The sequence below is a fragment of the Haliotis rubra genome, unplaced genomic scaffold (genome assembly GCF_003918875.1).
Source record: "Haliotis rubra isolate DU_JTF1 unplaced genomic scaffold, ASM391887v1 Scf722, whole genome shotgun sequence".
NCBI classification, from domain to species: domain Eukaryota; kingdom Metazoa; phylum Mollusca; class Gastropoda; order Lepetellida; family Haliotidae; genus Haliotis; species Haliotis rubra.
Genome location: NW_025767438.1, coordinates 473,806 through 492,668, shown reverse-complemented (window position 1 = coordinate 492,668; position 18,863 = coordinate 473,806). Strand labels below are relative to the sequence as shown.

The 18,863-nt window shown below is 40.9% G+C and overlaps 1 protein-coding gene across 2 annotated transcripts in view; it reads left to right on the top strand.

Moving 5' to 3' along the window:
• Positions 1-6,352: 6,352 nt before the first annotated feature.
• The window catches only part of LOC124259473 (cubilin-like), a 38,742-nt gene continuing 26,231 nt past the window's right edge, over positions 6,353-18,863 (top strand). Inside the window, exons 1-6 of one of the 2 annotated variants that reach the window (XM_046693606.1) lie at positions 6,353-6,534; positions 11,208-11,289; positions 12,565-12,689; positions 13,979-14,134; positions 14,987-15,062; positions 17,216-17,367. In XM_046693606.1, the coding sequence (XP_046549562.1) occupies positions 6,465-6,534; positions 11,208-11,289; positions 12,565-12,689; positions 13,979-14,134; positions 14,987-15,062; positions 17,216-17,367 (661 nt within the window). In that variant the 5' untranslated portion in view covers positions 6,353-6,464. The remainder of the gene's footprint in view (positions 6,535-11,207; positions 11,290-12,564; positions 12,690-13,978; positions 14,135-14,986; positions 15,063-17,215; positions 17,368-18,863) is intronic. The other variant, XM_046693607.1, reaches the window with a different exon arrangement.

The window sequence follows — 18,863 nt, the reverse complement described above, 5'->3', positions numbered from 1 at the left end:
TATTATAGGAGTCTGAAAGTACAATATAACTACTTTATTTCGTGAGTTCCGCTGTCAAGCAGGAATCTGTATCAAAACGTTGCACTCACGAAATAAAGAAGTTGTTATCCATAAAGTCTACCCTAGCACTTGTGTTCTATTTCCAAGGCCAGTTCGTTTTAACATAGAAAGGAAAGAGGAAAAGATCGGAACATGCATCCTTGTTTCATTCCTGACTTGCATTCAGATTTATTGCTGGTATTACCGTTGCATCGCACCGAGGACTTAACGTTTGCACAGATACATGACAATTGTTAAGATCAGTGTTTTACTTCACACTACGAAAACGGCCTCTGAAGATGTAACGGCTCGAACAAACGCAACCGGGGTGGCTGGTGTGTAAACGTGGGTCACGGAGCGCATGGGGAGAAGTTGCACGTGGTGTCGAGTGGACATGACGGGTGGATTGAGTGAGGACTGAGTGAACAGTTTGTACGACCCAATCTTCACTTTAACTACCTCATCTGTGTGATGAGAGTCATGTCTGATAACAAGGAGGACTCAATCATCATGTCTGGCAGTATGACTGATAATAAGGGGCACTCCATCATGTCTGGCAGTATGACTGATAACAAGGGGGACTAAATCATCATGTCTAGCAGTATGACTGATAACAAGGGGGACACAGTCATCATGTCTGGCTGTATGACTTATAACAAGGGGGAGTGAGTGAGTGAGTTAATATTTAACGTCACATCAGCAATATTTCAGCCATATCGTGACAAGAACACTTGGCATTGAAATAGAATATATATACAGATTATAAAACCTGCCGACAAAGGACAGTAAAGCAGCTAGAATATCACAGATATGTATGTAAAACATACTCAGTCATCATGTCTGGCAGTATGACTGATAACAAGGGGGACTCAATCATCATGTCTGGCAGTATGATTGATAACAAGGGGGACTCAATCATCATGTCTGGCAGTATGACTGATAACAAGGGAGACTAAATCACCATGCCTGGCAGTATGACTGATGACAAGGAGGACTCAGTCATCATTTCTGGCAGTATGACTGATAACAAGGAGGACTCAGTCATCATGTTTGGCAGTATGGCTGACAAAAAGGGGGACTCAATCATCATGTTTGGCTGTATGACTGATAACAAGGAGGACTCAGTCATCATTTCTGGCAGTATGACTGATAACAAGGAGGACTCAGTCATCATGTTTGGCAGTATGACTGACAAAAAGGGGGACTCAATCATCATGTTTGGCTGTATGACTGATAACAAGGAGGACTCAATCATCATGTCTGACAGCATGACTGATAGCAATGGGGACATAATCATCATGTCTGGCAGTATGACTGATAACAAGGGGCACTCAATCATCATGTCTGGATGAATGACTGATATCAAGGAGGATTCAATCATCATGTCTGGCAGTATGACTGATAACAAGGAGGACTCAGTCATCATTTCTTGCAGTATGACTGATAACAAGGAGGACTCAATCATCATGTCTGGCAGTATGACTGACAAAAAGGGGCACTCAATCATCATGTCTGGCAGTATGACTGATAACAAGGAGGACTCAATCATCATGTCTGGCAGTATGACTGACAAAAAGGGGCACTTAATCATCATGTCTGGCAGTATGACTGATACCAAGGAAGACTCAGTCATCAAGTCTGGCAGTATGACTGATAACAAGGGGGACTCAATCATCATGTCTGGCAGTATGACTGATAACAAGGGGACTCAATCATCAGTAATCATCATGTCTGGCAGTATGACTGATAACAAGGGGGAGACAATCATCATGTCTGGTAGTATGACTGATAACAAGGAGGACACAATCATCATGTCTGGTAGTATGACTGATAACAAGGGAAACTGAGTCATCATGTCTGGCAGCATGACTGATAACATGGGGGACTCAATCATCATGTCTGGCAGTATGACTAACAACAAAGGGGAGACAATCATCATGTCTGGTAGTATGACTGATAACAAGGAGGACACAATCATCATGTCTGGTAGTATGACTGATAACAAGGGAAACTGAGTCATCATGTCTGGCAGCATGACTGATAACAAGTATGACTCAATCATCATGTCCTGCAGTATGACTGATAACAAGGGGGACTCAATCATCATGTCTGGCAGTATGACTGATACCAAGGAAGACTCAGTCATCAAGTCTGGCAGTCTGACTGATAACAAGGGGGACTCAATCATCATGTCTGGCAGTATGACTGATAACAAGGGGGACACAATCATCATGTCTGGCAGGATGACTGATAACAAGGAGGACATAATCATCATGTCTGGCAGTATGACTGATAACAATGGGCACTCAATCATCATGTTTGGCAGAATGACTGATAACAAGGGGGACACAATCATCATGTCTGGCAGTATGACTAATAACAAAGGGGACTCAGTCATCATGTCTGGCAGTATGACTAATAACAAGGAGGACACAAGCATCATGTCTGGCTGTATGACTGATAACAGGTTAAATAATTCACCAGGCTCAACCTTCAATCACTGTTAAATGACAGCAACGATTAAACAAAGCGGTATCACACAGGCACAGTTTAGGTTCAAACAACGACCACCAATACATCAGGTGTCCTTTATCATACCTCTAAGATTTGTAGATCGAATGACTTTCTCCCCTTCTGTTAGACCCCTAATTACTACACGTGAGTCTCATAACACATCGAGATGTCCAGCACCCGCGGACATGGTCAGGTTGTTTAGCGTGATAACAAAACATTCAAATATTACACTGCCACAGTCACCAATTACGCACGACACTTTAAGTACTTTCTTATCACTGTAGGAGTGGAATGATAGAGCAGGTCATAATGTTTTGTAATCATGCCTTCTCTTTCTATGATGCAACATATATTTTATAAATATTCTCTTGAAAACAGATACCAGTTAGACATTCCGTAGTTGAGTGATAACACTCATCACCTACGTATGTTATTGAAATTCTACTGTAGGTTTAATCATATTATATGATCTTGATTCGTAAACAAGAAATTACGCCTCAGTAGAGGAAGATCTAAAGTGTTATCTTCTTTGACCACTGAAGGTACTTCTTTTGATTATCTCGTCTATAATACATGCGGATTTATTATGTTTCAGTCTATTGTCTCTAAAATTGTTGAAATGAATTACTTTGAATAATCAATAACCCAAAACGCATGGAGTAATTTCAATGACATGAAAACGAGTCTGACAAAATCTGTCGGCATAATGTCTTCAATTGTAATATTTGTGTCACCAGGGCTAGACAAATCCAAAGGGTCCATGTTGCAATTTTGTGGCAAAGAAACAACCCCGAGCAGTTTCCTCAGCAGCAGACCGCCAGGAACAGGTTGAGAGAGGCTGGTTTACGTGCCAGAAGACCTTATTTTAGCCCTGTGCTTCGACAACAACATCGTCGACATCGAGTTTAATGGTGACCAACGTTCAGGCCTGGAACCTACCGAATTGGCGTAGAATCTGGTTCAGTGATGAATCACGATTTCTTTTGGAACGACGCGATGGAAGAATGCGGGTGTACAGACGTCGACGTGAATGTTTCGCCGACGCTTGCGTTCCCAGGTGGACAGATTCGGGGGTGGGGGTGTGTGTTGTGTTAGGGGTGTTGTGTTAGGGGGCGATCACCTGCCGTAGGGGAATTGATTTGGTGATGATTCAGGGCAACCTGACAGCTCAACGGTACTGTGACGAAATCCTACGCCCACACCTCCTTCCAATCATTGATCGCCAGAGGGAGTTGTTTCAACAGGACAATACCAGGCCCCACACAGCACGTCACACTAGAGACTTCCTCCAGAACCACAACATCAATGTGCTCCCCTGGCCCTCAAGATCACCTGACTTAAACCCGATCGAACATCTGTGGGATGCCCTGGACTGACGGGTGCGACGCCGTAACCCTCAGCCCCAGACACCCAGACTTATTCGTTCTATGCCGAGGCAATGCCGTGCAGTTCTGGATAAACACGGTGCTCACACGAGGTACTGACTTCAGCGCCACAACAATTCTCCATGTGACACTCAAACTGACTTTCCTCGAGTTGGTGCCAAAGACGGATAAGTATGCATTCCCAGTGTGCAATTTCGCTATATTTCATTGACTCATAAAGCCTACAAGATGTTTCAAAATAAACATAAAAATACAGTTAAAATTATTATATGCGTTTCTTTTTTGGGAGAGTATATAATCTATATGACATGTGATCACTTGCGTCCACTTGTCATTTTGGTTTCAGTTTTGATGGTTGAGCCAAATGTTATGTGTACTGGCTTATAGTGTAATACGTGTATTTTCTGTGTGCTGACGAGCCATGGTAATACGTGTGTGTATTGTGTATGCTGACGAGCCATCATACTACGTGTGTATATTGCATGTGCAGACGAGCCATAATACGTGTGTATATTGTGTGTGCTGACGAGCCATGATAATACGTGTGTATATTGTGTGTGCTGACGAGCCATGATAATACGTGTGTTTTTGTGTGTGTGCTGACGAGCCATGATAATGCGTGTGTATATTGTGTGTGCTGACGAGCCATGATAATACGTGTGTTTTTTGTGTGTGTGCTGACGAGCCATGATAATACGTGTGTATGTTGTGTGTGCTGACGAGCCATGATAATACGTGTGTATGTTGTGTGTGCTGACGAGCCATGATAATACGTGAGAGCATTTGTATATACTGTGAGCTGATAATGCGTGATCCTGTTTGTATATCACACGGACGACAGTGTCATAAATTGTACATATTGCAATGATGATTATAATATGGAGATTGGGTTTGTATGATATGGTCTTTATGTCGATGTCGATGATAATGATGATGATGATGATGATGATGATGATGATGATGATGATGGCGATGATGGAGATGGCGATGATGATGATGATGAAGCTTAGTGGAGAATAAACAGGAGTGCACCACACATGACATACCATATAAACCGGCTTGAAAACAGTATAAGAATCTATACCGAAACGTCGCTATTGTTAAAATAAAGAAGTTGATCATCCATAAAGTTGTGTCATCTCTATACCAGCAACTTCTAAAATGCCACTCAAACAAATCATACCATATAAGTGTTGTGTTGTTTGTAGTACTGAGTGGAGTGTTGGAGAACGGGTGCGTCTCACCCTGGCACTCCAGCTGTTGCGTAATAAGCACGCGCTTTGTCGAGGTTGCCACCCACGATAACCCGCATACCAAGCAGCATGACCACGTTAAAATGTTGTAATCGCGGTTGCGTTTTTGCACCCACAACCAGTGATATACCTAGAAACAAGGTTTATCCAAGTATATTGACATTGCTTCCAAGACACAGTACCTGACTTACATATACTTTACTGATTCTTTGGGTTAATATTTTATTAAAACTTCGTAAAATGTCGTACCCTTCAAGATCCAAACTCTTAAAGATCAACCAAGCATAATTATAGGTAAGCCTCTGCAGAGGCGGATCCAGGATTTTGGATAAACGTCAAATGTTCCTTTGGGAAGTTTTTGAGGGAGGAGTGGGGTGGTGTGGTGATGGGGTGGTGGTGGTGGGGTGGTGGTGGTGGTGGTGTTGGTGTGCCCCGGCTCTGAATGTCATTTGGAACTTTACTCAACAGGGATACACAAACTATTTTATGTGTAACAAAGCCGCACACAAGGCATAATCATCATCAGCTCATCAGAAAAATCGAAGTCCAGTATAAGCCTCTCGCAACATAGACAATATTAAAAAGATTAAACTATCTAAAGTCATTTCGGACTTTTCACTTAGTGAAAGAGAAAATCATGTCTGGACAAAGAAGTAACTACTAGTTATTAGTTATAGTGAAGTATCGCCCCGTGAAGATCCGGGTTCTTCAGCAACCCATGCTTGTCGTAAGAGGCGACTACCGGGATCAGGTGGTCAGGCTCGCTGACTGATGTACATGATGTCCAGATTCAATTATTTACAGACCACTTCCATATATGGATATTGCTGAGTGCGGCGTAATACTAAACTCACTCACTCATTGACTGACTGACTGCCTGAGTTTGGTTTTACACCGCTTTTAGCAATATTCCAGCAACATCACGGCGGGGGACACTAGAAATGGGCTTGACACATTGTACCCATGTGGGGATTCGAACCCGGGTCTTCGGCGTGACGAGTCAACGCTTTAATTACTAGGCTGCCCCACCGCCCTCACACACTCATTGAAGTATCACTGTCTGATTGGTGATTCCATGGAACATCATCGATAGAACAACGTTTCTGTTTTCAAGAAATGTGCGTATCGTTGAAACGCCCATTACCACTAGAGCAAACAGGGTTTGATAAGGTACCGATGTCATCGCAACCTGGCCTCCGTATCGTCACCACAGCTCGCTATTACATTGAAGACCGGAGTTAGTTGGATGTTCTTTTAGCAAGGATTTAAACAAATGTTGGGGATATACAAGACCATAGCCGTCTTTCTCGGTACACTGTCGTCATTGCATGCTGCGAGGACAGGTAACAATTTGCAGGTTTCTACAGGTAGATTATGACACACGGTTGAACCAGGGCAGGCATTTATTCCGATATTCTGAACTTGATTTTGGTATTCGAATACCCGAAATTTGTACAGCCCAGAATACATGCTTTCTTGTACAAACGGGGCGGAGGGGTAGCCTAGTCCTTAAAGCGTTCGCTCGCCACGCCGAAAACCCGGGTTCGATTCCTCCACATGGGTACAATGTGTGAAGCGCATTTCAGTGATATTGCTGGAATATTGCTTAAAGCGGCGTAAAACTAAACTCACTCACTCACTGTGTAGAAACATAACTCGTGGCAGTACACAGGTGCATTTATTTACTGTGCTGATATGTAGATATGCGACAAAGTCCATTTGAATAATCATTACATATGTCTACCAACAACAGAAGCTCAATAATTGTTGGCCTCACCTTAGGCAAAGAAATGGGTACCCGGCGGGGATAACGCCATGTGACTATAACATTCCAGTGCCTAACAAGCAGCTTGGGGTAATGCTTTGTGATGCGCCGTTGAACAGCTTCGAGAAATCCGTTATTATGATGATTATTATTATTACCAGTATATATAAAACGATTCCGACTGTATCAGACACATGTGCTTAAGAATCATAAAGGTGAGCGCATCCTGAGCGAATCTCCAACAGCTTAGGGTGTGATGTAAATCCAGTTAGAGTCCATACAGGACTCAAAAGTACTGTAAATCCCCATAGTCCCTAGGTACCAGCCTTCAGTTCCTGGAGTCTAGGTGGTCTATAACCCGGTTTTTTAAAATATTGCATTGCATATAGTAATATCTTTTTTACGATAACATACGTCTTTGAAGATTTGTGATACTCTAGTAGTTTACTGTCATCGAAAACAGGTTTTACGTTCTAAATCCATTAATTTTAATGCATAAATTGTTCTCGTCATCCGATGTGACGCTAAATATCAACTACCTCACACATACTGAGCGTGGCTAGCAATCGATAATTGAGAACCGATGTATCTGGGTTGTGTGATTATACACAAGTTCTGATTGTACACAAGGTCACACGTCCCTTCACCTGTGTTTTCAATATTTCAAACCTCGGTGATTGCTGTTTAAATAAGGGTTGTCCCCATGTCAGTGGCACGTAAGTCCTCATTAACTGAAGTATTCTCGGCGTCATTAATGAAGGGTCATGTTATTGGTAACACTATTGTTTAAAAGTTGTAAAATCTTCGTTTTTGTTTGAAATATATACAACAGAATGTTTTACAAACTTTCTTAACAATATGAAAAAACACATCAGGCCGTTGAAATGTCATTATTACGTTCTTTAACGTCCGATACATTCTGTTACAAATGGCACATTTATTCAAATTGTCGATATGGAAGTCCCCATGGTTCCTAGTATGGTGATCTACCTTCAGATGCTGGCACTCTATAGCCCGTGTTTTATATTGTATTGTCTTCTTTACTTACACTGTTTTAGTTTTACATGCTAGTTTTATGTTCATATCTTTGATACTCTAGTATTTTTACCCTCCATCGTTGACAGGTTTAACTCTTATAATGTTATCATTTTTGTATTATATAAATTGTTTTCGTCACGATATGGCTGAGATATTGCCGATGTGACGTCAAATATTAACTCACTCACTCACTGTTCAGGTTCCTGTTTGAAATCGCAGCTTCAAATGACTGCCTGCCTGAGTATGGTTTTACGCCGCTTTTAGCAATATTCCAGCAACATCACGGCGGGGGACACCAGAAATGGGCTTCACACATTGTACCCATGTGGGGATTCGAACCCGGGTCTTCGGCGTGACGAGCCAACGCTTTAACCACAAGGCTACCCCACCGCCCCAGCTTCAAATGAGACGTTTTTGACACTTGCTGAAAGGGGTCAGGCTATAGGCTTTTTGGAATCTGGTCAAACTCAGTGGCAGGTTGCTGTCCGCATTAATGTGACTCAGAGTGTTATTGGTAGATTTCAAGCCAATGGAATATGCACGTCGACATGGTCGCCCCAGAGTACGAGATAATAGGCACATGATTAAACTGCGTTACGTAATATATTCCTTAACGCATTGATCAGATCTTCAGACTGAACACTTCAATGTTAACAATGTAAGGATATCCAGGAACACCTTTCGTCGACGTTTAAGGGCAGCCGGACTCTACTGTAGGCGACCTGCGGTTCATCCACCACTAACACCACGATACAGACAGGCGCGTTTGAGATGGAGTAGACATCATGGCCGCTGGAGTGAGTGAGTGAGTATGGTTCACGCCGCTTTTAGCAATATTCCAGCAATATCACGGCGGGGGACACCAGAAATTGGCTTCACACATTGTACCCATATGGGGAATCGAACCCGGGTCTTCGGCGTGACGAGCGGACGCTTTAACCACTAGGCTACCCCGCCGCCCTCATCAACGTCAATGATCTCGTGTGCTCTTCACAGATGAAAGCAGGTTCAGTTTGTCCTTCCACGATGGTGGCAGTGGAGATGGAATCACAGATGCAACTGTGGCCACGCATAACCGATTTGGCGGGCGTCGGTCATGGTGTGGGCAGGGATAACGCCTACTGGACGTACTCCACTGCACGTGGTCGACGGTAATCTTACCGGACAGTGTTATCGGGACGGGAATCTGGCTCCTATAGCATTACTATTCCTGCAGGCTATGCATGGCTGTTATGGCCGACCCTCTAGAAACTCTCAGGAGTAAAGCTGCCAAACACGGTCACCCATCCAAGGACTCTTCGCGCCCAACGTTGCTCAACTTCATCTGATTTGTGACCTGCGCTCTACGCACAGGACCACACACCACCACGCCTCGTATATATAACATCGACTAGCGTTTAAATTGCTCAATTGTAGTTGAGTTTTTAATATTTGTTAGTCGTGCATACAACCACCGGTGGCCAAACTAATGGCGTAAATCCTGTCTGGAGTCATGTAGGGGTGAGTGAGTTTAGTTTTACGCCGCTTTTAGCAACATTCCAGCAATACCACGGCAGGGGACACCTGAAATGGGTGTTACATGTTGTACCCATGTGGGGAATCGAACCCGGGTCTTCGGCGTGACAGTCAAAGGAAGTAAGCGACAAAACATTTTCAGTAACTTTTTGAAAGGGTCCGGTTAAAGCGGAATAAGTCGTAAGATTCTGATAATACAAGGAGCTTTGGGTTACATTTTGATTAAATATCAGTTATTTCCAATGCATGTATACTCTTAGAAAAGTAAGGGACCTTTTTAATTTACGATTGAAAAAGTGGGAGATATATCAGAGCGATATGATAATAATGAATGTTTTGATAGTGCATCACCACTTGCACTTCCTTATGACCATAGCATTCGCCCTTGAAAGATGATCATTGTATGACGTGAAATGTGCTTGAAACAAACACTAACAACCGTGTGAGGCAAGATAATTGTCAAGATTAATAGTCTACAGTTATTTATCGACCTTCTTGAAAACCGTCAAAATCAAGAATGACACCCAAAGCACGTGTAAGGGGCTACTGCGTTGTGTTGTGTTGTGTTAAGGGGTGGTGATAAAGAGAAATGGTGGTCCGTCCATAAAGTGTGTTCTTTAAAAAGCTTGTTAACGCTTATGCTACCAATCCAAATGGAAAGCTCAGGGCCCTGTTTCACAAAGCTATCGTAGCGCTACGACTGTCGTACCTCCTATACATTAACACAGACTTACGACAGGCGTTACGATAGCTTTGTGAAACGGGGCTCAGGTTTACTTTTTCGAAGAGTATATACAGTAGACGCCAAAAGAAACGTTACCCTCTTACCTTTATGAATTACTGAAAACTATCAAAGATATTTTAGAAGGTTTTAGTTTACAAGAAAGCTTAACAACACAGCTTTATGCAAATCACGAAGTAAAAATTCTCAAAAGCATTCATATTTGGGTGAAATGCATCTTTTTCAGAAGAGTTAAATTGTCCTATGTTCGTCCATGCCGAAATAAACCAATAATAGTGATTTTGATGTCCAAAAGAAAGGTTGAAATAAAATTCTGCTTTGGGACAACGATAAACCATTTAAAGTCACCATTTTTCAACTATTAAAACAAGAAACAACTGTTGCAGAGTGTGTAAAATTGTAAAATAATCATTCCATTGATTTCAGTCTTTTAAAGCATTTTCTGCTGATTTGCATTAGTGAAAACAAGTAAAACGTGTCTTTGATATTGTGAAAAAATGTTTAGGAACATGTAAAAGAATGTTTTTTCCATTTCCATTTTACACATTGCAATATCAGTCACCAAAACGCAGCCATATTCAAGCAGTATTTGCATCTATGTCACATGTAGAATGCTTCTATAGGGTATGAAGAGAGCCTAGAAGACATGATCTGATACACAAGTACGGGATATATGCCACGATTAACAGCTGAAGGGAGAGAAAGAGCCTTTGGGATGGTGCAGATTGGGTCGACATACAATGCTGTTGCCAACGCCAACGGGTGCCACCGTATCACGGTTATAAGACTTATTCAGGGCTTCAAACATACTGGGATCACCGTAGACAGACCAAGAAGTGGACATCCACGCATCACAACGCCAGCTGGAGATAGGTACCTCCGTCATTCAGGAAGGAGTGTAACGTTTCTTTTGGCGTTTCGTGTGTATTTATGTGTGTCGCACAATATCTTCACAGGCAGATGTGCCCAGGAAACCTTTTTTGCCGAGGGCTCAACCGCTAGTAAATCATCCCCCGGATATCCAGAGCCATATGGCCCGTGAGTTTCAAATGTTTCTGATTCACAACGGTGAGTAGCTTCTGACACCATTACCAAGCAAGTGAAGTACAATGGTACAGGAAAGGTTCTGTATACATAGTAAAGTTTGAACAAGTTGATTGATGTTTACGCAATTAAAAAAGTTGATGTACAAGGTTGGAGGATGTTTACATAGGCATTCAATTACTACACATGTAGAATAACTATGGAAGGAATAATGGTCGGTGGGGATGGGGTCGTGGGGATTGGATCGCTGTGGGTGGGGATTGGGTCGTGGGGATTGGGTTGGTGTGGGTGGGGATGGGGTCGTGAGGATTGGGTCGGTGTGGGTGGGGATGGGGATTGGGTCGGTGTGGGTGGGGATTTGGTCGTGGGGATTGGGTCGGTGTGGGTTTTTTGTTTAATCTGGATGTGTGAGGCTTCTGGTAGTTTCCTGATGTTGTAAGGGCTGTAATTGCTGGTGTGGTCTGGGTGAACTTGGGTATGACCAGAGTTGGGAGTCTTTGTTCTTCACAGAGGTTTGATGCTCTTTGATACGTATACTTACAGGAAGGGGTCTTGAGGTGTCACCGATGTCACAGTCGTATTTCATGCAGTAAACTGTACCTGAAGGGTCATCTTTCGTTGTGGGGGTTGGTCTGCAATTGGCTTGGATAATGTTCTGTATAGTTTTCCTCTCTGGATCACATCATCAGTGTTGGCTTGGTGTTTTAAGAGTCGGCTGATCTGGTGGCTGGCTGAACCTATTTAGGGCAGGCTAATGTGAAAAGAATGTTGGTTGGCGTGGGGGCTTGTCTGCCGGGTTGCGGTTGACGTTTATGGTGCGATGTACAACTGACTGACTGAGTTTGGTTTTACGCCGCCTTTAGCAATATTCCAGCAACATCACGGCGGGGCGATGTACAAGGTTGGCAGGGTAGTTGTAGGTCTTGAAGACTTGGCACAGGTGTTGGAGCTTCTAGTTGTTGAGGTGTGGAGCAAATGTTTTTGGCACGTCGGGTTAGGGTAGCTATTGTAGACAATGGTCTGGAGTTTGTTGTTTTCTTTCTTTATACTAACACCGAGGCTGCAATGTTGCCGATGCGATGTAACATTTTAACTCACTCACTCGCACTAAAATGCATTGCGTGTATACTTTATGTTCTTCGTAAGAAGATTAGAAGAGAATTTTCCCATCATAAATATGTACTTGTTGTTCATAAAAATTGGCATATTATTCAGCAATAACAATTCAAACATAACAGCTGAAATAACGTCAATAAGTGTTTGTTTCAGCAACTTAACATGTGGATGGAAAATGCACGCATCGTCCCCAGACCGTCGACTTGGCGTTCATTTTGTACAGTTTGCCTTGGAAGGGTCACATAATTGTCAATATGACAGCCTGTCCTTCTATGATGGTAAGTTTGGTTTGGTTGTTGTTGAACGCCGCACTCAGCAATATTCCAGCTATATGGCGGCGGGCTGTAAATAATCGAGTCTGGACAAGACAATCTAATGATCAACAGCATGAGCATCGATCTACGCAATTGGGATACGATGACATGTGTCAACCAAGTCAGCGAGCCTGACCACCCAATCCCGTTAGTTGCCTCTTACGACAAACATGGGCTGCTGAAGACCAATTCTAGCACGACAATGTGTGATGCTCGATTCTGATTGGCTGAGAGCTCATCAAAACCGTACTTAAATGACAGTTTAAGGACCGCTAATTAAAGTGACCGATTCACCGCGTATGAATACAACGAACTCGTTGACCCTATTGTTTGTAAACAAACATGTCGGACATCGGCAATTTCTATCTCGGCAGCATCTTTGGTGTTTTTGAAGTAAAAAGCGAATGGATTGAAGAAGAATTTCTTGACCCTAATCCCAGTGAAGAAACTACGAAGCTTGGAAATCTGTCAGCAGCGCAAAAGCGGCAGTATATTCAAACCGGGTCCAGATCTACGTGTGTTGACGTCGACAGCACACTTCGGCCCACACGTCTTAACCTGACCGCTTCCGTCCCGGCCGTAATGCCCAGTCCTTCCACTTCCACTGTCCATGTATCCCACATAAAACGTGGCATGTCAGGTCTTTTCCAAATTGGGAATAGTAGGGTGGTTATCAACAATTATTTCCGTGAATAAAGTGGCTAAACTTGGCGAGTTCACGGCTTGCATTGAAAACAGAGTAGCCTTATCTTCTAATTCTAATCAGATATGGATATTGTAAACTGCAAGGTGGCAATATACAACAGCTAGGAGCGTATGTAATTACCAAAACAGTCAAAGTAAATTTATAATCCAACACACTTATAATCGTAGAATATTGCTAAAAGCGGCGTAAAATCAAACTCACTCACTCACTCACTTTACTTTCCTTCGTTGACAGGCCTTCTATAATTTACATTCATTTGTGCTGAATTTAAAACTTGTTTTTAGTCAGGATATGGCTGGCATACTGCCGATGTGACTTTAACCTTAAACTCACTCACTCACTCACTCACTCACTCACATATGTTGTAAAGGCGATCATTGACCGTTTCCATCTGATATATTTTATACGAACCGATACGTGACTTAAAATTCATTTAATTTATCAATACACGATAACGCATATAGTAATTACGCTACACTTGTGTATGAGTGTGCCTTTCTGACAAAACCTGTCATCCATTAATGTGTTGTGATATTTCTGTCACCAGGGCCAGACAAATCAAATGGATCCAAGTTTAAATTTTGCGGCAGCGACGAAACCCCGAGCAGTTTCCTCAGCAGCAGAGATAGCATGTACATGGAGTTTATCTCAGATTCTTCCGACAATGCACAAGGATTTAAAGTCATGATTATTGAAGTTGAACGTGAGTGTATCCCTACCATTTTGCCGAATTCTACCGAACAGATCTAGACACAAACGCCATGATTGGAAAATGAATTATAATTAGTGTGTTTTGTCTCAGAGTAATTAATGTAGTTTTGAAAATATGCAGAGTTATGTTCATACATTTCCGCGAAACCTTGAAAGAAATGTACCTTGTCTAAAACAGATTCAAACGTGTCTTATCGTCAACAAAATATTCAGCTACTCAAATTTATTTCATCTTGATATACTTCGTAAAGGGTTGGCCAAAATATTTACGAATGGTTTTTTTTGAATAATGTAAATTGCTGGATTTCTAAAAGAAATGGACTTACTTGATAATTTGTTATTTTGTTTTGCAATTAGTACAATATTTTTTTATTTCTTTGAATGAATTAATAGCAACTTTGATTGTGAGTGGCAATATACGTTCATAGGGTGTTGAAGTAGCGTGAAATAATTGTCCCTCTGAAAGGGTATATTAGCCCCATTTCCCCGAGGTAATTAATTTTACACACTACATGCTTTCAATCGTACAATATATGTGATTTTGATGTTTGGCTGAGTTGGAATAAAATCGCCAGCGGCTGAGGGAATGGTGTAAATCCGGGTAAGGTCGATGCATGCAGCAAAAATACTGTAAGTCCCCATGGTCCTGGTATGGTGATCTACCTTCAGTTGGCCGTCTATAGCACGTTTTCGTATTGTATTGTTCACTTTAATGATATCTTTTCATAATAACATGCTTAGTTTTACCTTAATATCTGTGATACTCTAGTAGTTTTACTATGCACCTAAATTTCAAAAATATTTTCTAACCATATTCGAACAATCTACCTTATTTTCTTTGTAGAATGCGGTGGCAGGTTAACCGCCACATCGGTAAAACGGAACTTATCTTCCCCGGGTTATCCTTACGCCTACTTCAAGTAAGTTTTTAACATTTACCGGGGTATCCTTACACCTACTTCAAGTAAGTTTTTAACATTTACCGGGGTATCCTTACACCTACTTCAAGTAAGTTTTTAACATTTACCGGGGTATCCTTACACCTACTTCAAGTAAGTTTTTAACATTTACCGGGGTATCCTTACACCTACTTCAAGTAAGTTTTAACATTTACCGGGGTATCCTTACACCTACTTCAAGTAAGTTTTTAACATTTACCGGGGTATAACATTTACCGGGGTATCCTTTTTAACACCTACTTCAAGTAAGTTTTTAACATTTACCGGGGTATCCTTACACCTACTTCAAGTAAGTTTTAACATTTACCGGGGTATCCTTACACCTACTTCAAGTAAGTTTTTAACATTTACCATTTACGGGGTATCCTTACACCTACTTCAAGGGTATCCTTACACCTACTTCAAGTAAGTTTTAACATTTACCGGGGTATCCTTACACCTACTTCAAGTAAGTTTTAACATTTACCGGGTTATCCTTACACCTACTTCAAGTAAGTTTTAACATTTACCGGGGTATCCTTACACCTACTTCAAGTAAGTTTTAACATTTACCGGGGTATCCTTACACCTACTTCAAGTAAGTTTTTAACATTTACCGGGGTATCCTTACACCTACTTCAAGTAAGTTTTTAACATTTACCGGGTACCGGGGTAAGTATCCTTACACCTACTTCAAGTAAGTTTTAACATTTACCGGGTTATCCTTACACCTACTTCAAGTAAGTTTTAACATTTACCGGGGTATCCTTACACCTACTTCAAGTAAGTTTTAACATTTACCGGGGTATCCTTACACCTACTTCAAGTAAGTTTTAACATTTACCGGGGTATCCTTACACCTATTTCAAGTAAGTTTTAACATTTACCGGGGTATCCTTACACCTTCCTTACTTCAAGTAAGTTTTAACACCTATTTAAGTAAGTTTTTATCCTTACACACCCTACTTCAAGTAAAGTAGTTTTAACATTTACCGGGGTATCCTTACACCTACTTCAAGTAAGTTTTAACATTTACCGGGGTATCCTTACACCTATTTCAAGTAAGTTTTTACATTTTATCCGGGTAAGTATCCTTTACACCTACTTTCAAGTAAGTTTTAACATTTACCGGGTTATCCTTACACCTACTTCAAGTAAGTTTTTAACATTTACCGGGGTATCCTTACACCTACTTCAAGTAAGGGTTTTTAACATTTTACCATTTACCGGTATCCTTACACCTATTTCAAGTAAGTTTTAACATTTACCGGGTATCCTTACACCTATTTCAAGTAAGTTTTAACATTTACCGGGGTATCCTTACACCTATTTCAAGTAAGTTTTTAACATTTACCGGGTTATCCTTACACCTACTTCAAGTAAGTTTTTAACATTTACCGGGGTATCCTTACACCTACTTCAAGTAAGTTTTTACATTTACCGGGGTATCCTTACACCTACTTCAAGTAAGTTTTTACATTTACCGGGTAAGTTCAAAGTAAGTTTTAACATTTCTGCAGTAGATGTGTGTGCATGGTTCAGTTAGGTCATACCCAGCTAACAATTTCACGTTGTCACAACCTTGTCACAACGCTATGCTTTCGTTGTTACAACGTCATTCGATGGACTCCCATTTACGTTGTCACAATGTTGTGGCCTGACGTTGTGATACTGTGGACTCTGTATAATCCGACATCTGAATGGTACTGTTTGAAAAGTATTCAAGCAAGGAAACATTGAATTATACGACACTCTGTATAATCCGACATTTTTTCCCGGTCCCAGTGAGTGTCAGAGTATACAGAGTCCACTGTACGTCATTGTTACGTCTCCACGAGGTTAACGTTATTGATGCTAGAGTATTTTACGTTGTCTTTACGTTCTATTTAACGTTAATAGTTGAAAGATTTTCCCAGTAGTGAACAGTATATATGACACAAAACAGAAATTTATTCGTCAATTTGCATGTTGCAATATTCCAGCAATATCACGGCGAGGGACACCAGAAATTGGCTTCACATATTGTACCCATGTGGGGAATCGAACCCGGGTCTTCGGCGAGACGAGCGAGCGCTTTAACCACCAGGCTACCCCACCGCCCCACTCAAATTACAAACAGGTCATTGTCTTTTCAGTAACCTTAACTGCACGTGGATCATTACAGCGGAAAATGAAACCGATACGGTTGGACTGAAAATGGTACATTCGGATATTGAGAGACCTACCCCTCCATCAGCTATCTGCCGCTATGATGTCCTTCGTGTTTACAACGGAAACACGACTAAAGGTACCGACATCTTTTAATTATCTTTTAATTTTTGATTTTTTGAAAGAAATAGAACTAATTGAAATCTTTGATCTGAAAAGCATTTGACCTGAAATTGGGCATTTGGTATCGTTGAGGGAGGTCATTCACCGGCACCCTACGTGACATGATGGGACCTATCACACACAAGATCTAAAAACCGTATGCAGGTCAACGAAAACTAACTGTAGCTGTTATACGTAAAACTAGGATCATCGTCCGGAACGAATTACACCGACGTGACAGTATTGGTTTTTCCATCTCAAGGGATAAATATTTCTGTGTTAAAACTAACCATGTTAATTATCATTTTAGTATCTAATTTTTAAAAGAAATAGAACTGATAAATTTTGATTAATATGTTTTGTATATAGATGTATGTTTAGTGTCCATGGCTTAAATTAGAAACTGAGATTGCTAGCGGCTGTATCCTCAAACGGGGCTAAAGTAAATGTAAAATTATTGTCCTCCTAAGAGAATACGTAAGTCCCAAAATATCCAAAGTAAATTTAATCTTACCACTTTTTTAATCGTAGAATAAGTGTCATTTTAATGTATGGCTAGTTTTGTCTGAATTGCTAACAGCTAACAGGAAGCAAATGTACGGTAAGTCCCAAAAGGTACCTAGTATGGTAAGTTGGCAATCTATAACTTGTTTTTTATTGTCTTTTATAGTTAAAACGTTTTACATGTTATACCAGTTTTGTTCATATATCTGTGATCTTCTAGTTGTTTTACTGTCATTTGTGTACAGGGTCTTATAATTTGACTTTATTTATTATGATTCGATAAATTGATTTAGACACGATATGCTTGAAATACTGCCGATGTGACTTAAAATCTTAACTCACTCACTAAATCATAGTGAACAGTAACAACTGACATTCAGAATTTAAAATCTACGTGTTATCATAAAGTTTAATCTCTTTCAAATATGCTAAAATTAAATGACTCGAAATGGAATTGAATATCAACGAACTTTACGGAATTAAATATCAACCAACTTATATATTTCATAAAATACCAATTCAAACTAGAAAAAACATATCTTCGGTGAAAATGATGAAACATTTCGTTTGAAATGGAATTCTCTGTTCCCTTGTGGGTAAAACCATTCGGCACCCTGTGTCTATACCGCTATCTTTCTCTTTTCAAACTCCTTTCGTCTGCACGTTTAATTTTATGTGAATCAAACCTTATCTGTATCTCTTCGATTCAATAAATAAAAAAAAAGAAAGATATGGAACTGAAGCGTTTCGAAATAGCTGTATAATCGTTCGCGACAGCGAAAATCCACACATTCCACCAAAAGGTGCTTGACAGTCAAAGGACTGTGACAGATGAAGAGATCATCCCCATTCAGTACAAAAATGGGTGCCTGCATACACTGACCAAAAAGAAAAAACGCATAACCAAAATATCAGTTTAGCTTTACGTGTTTTATAAAATCGGATTACACAATAAATAAAGAATGTACA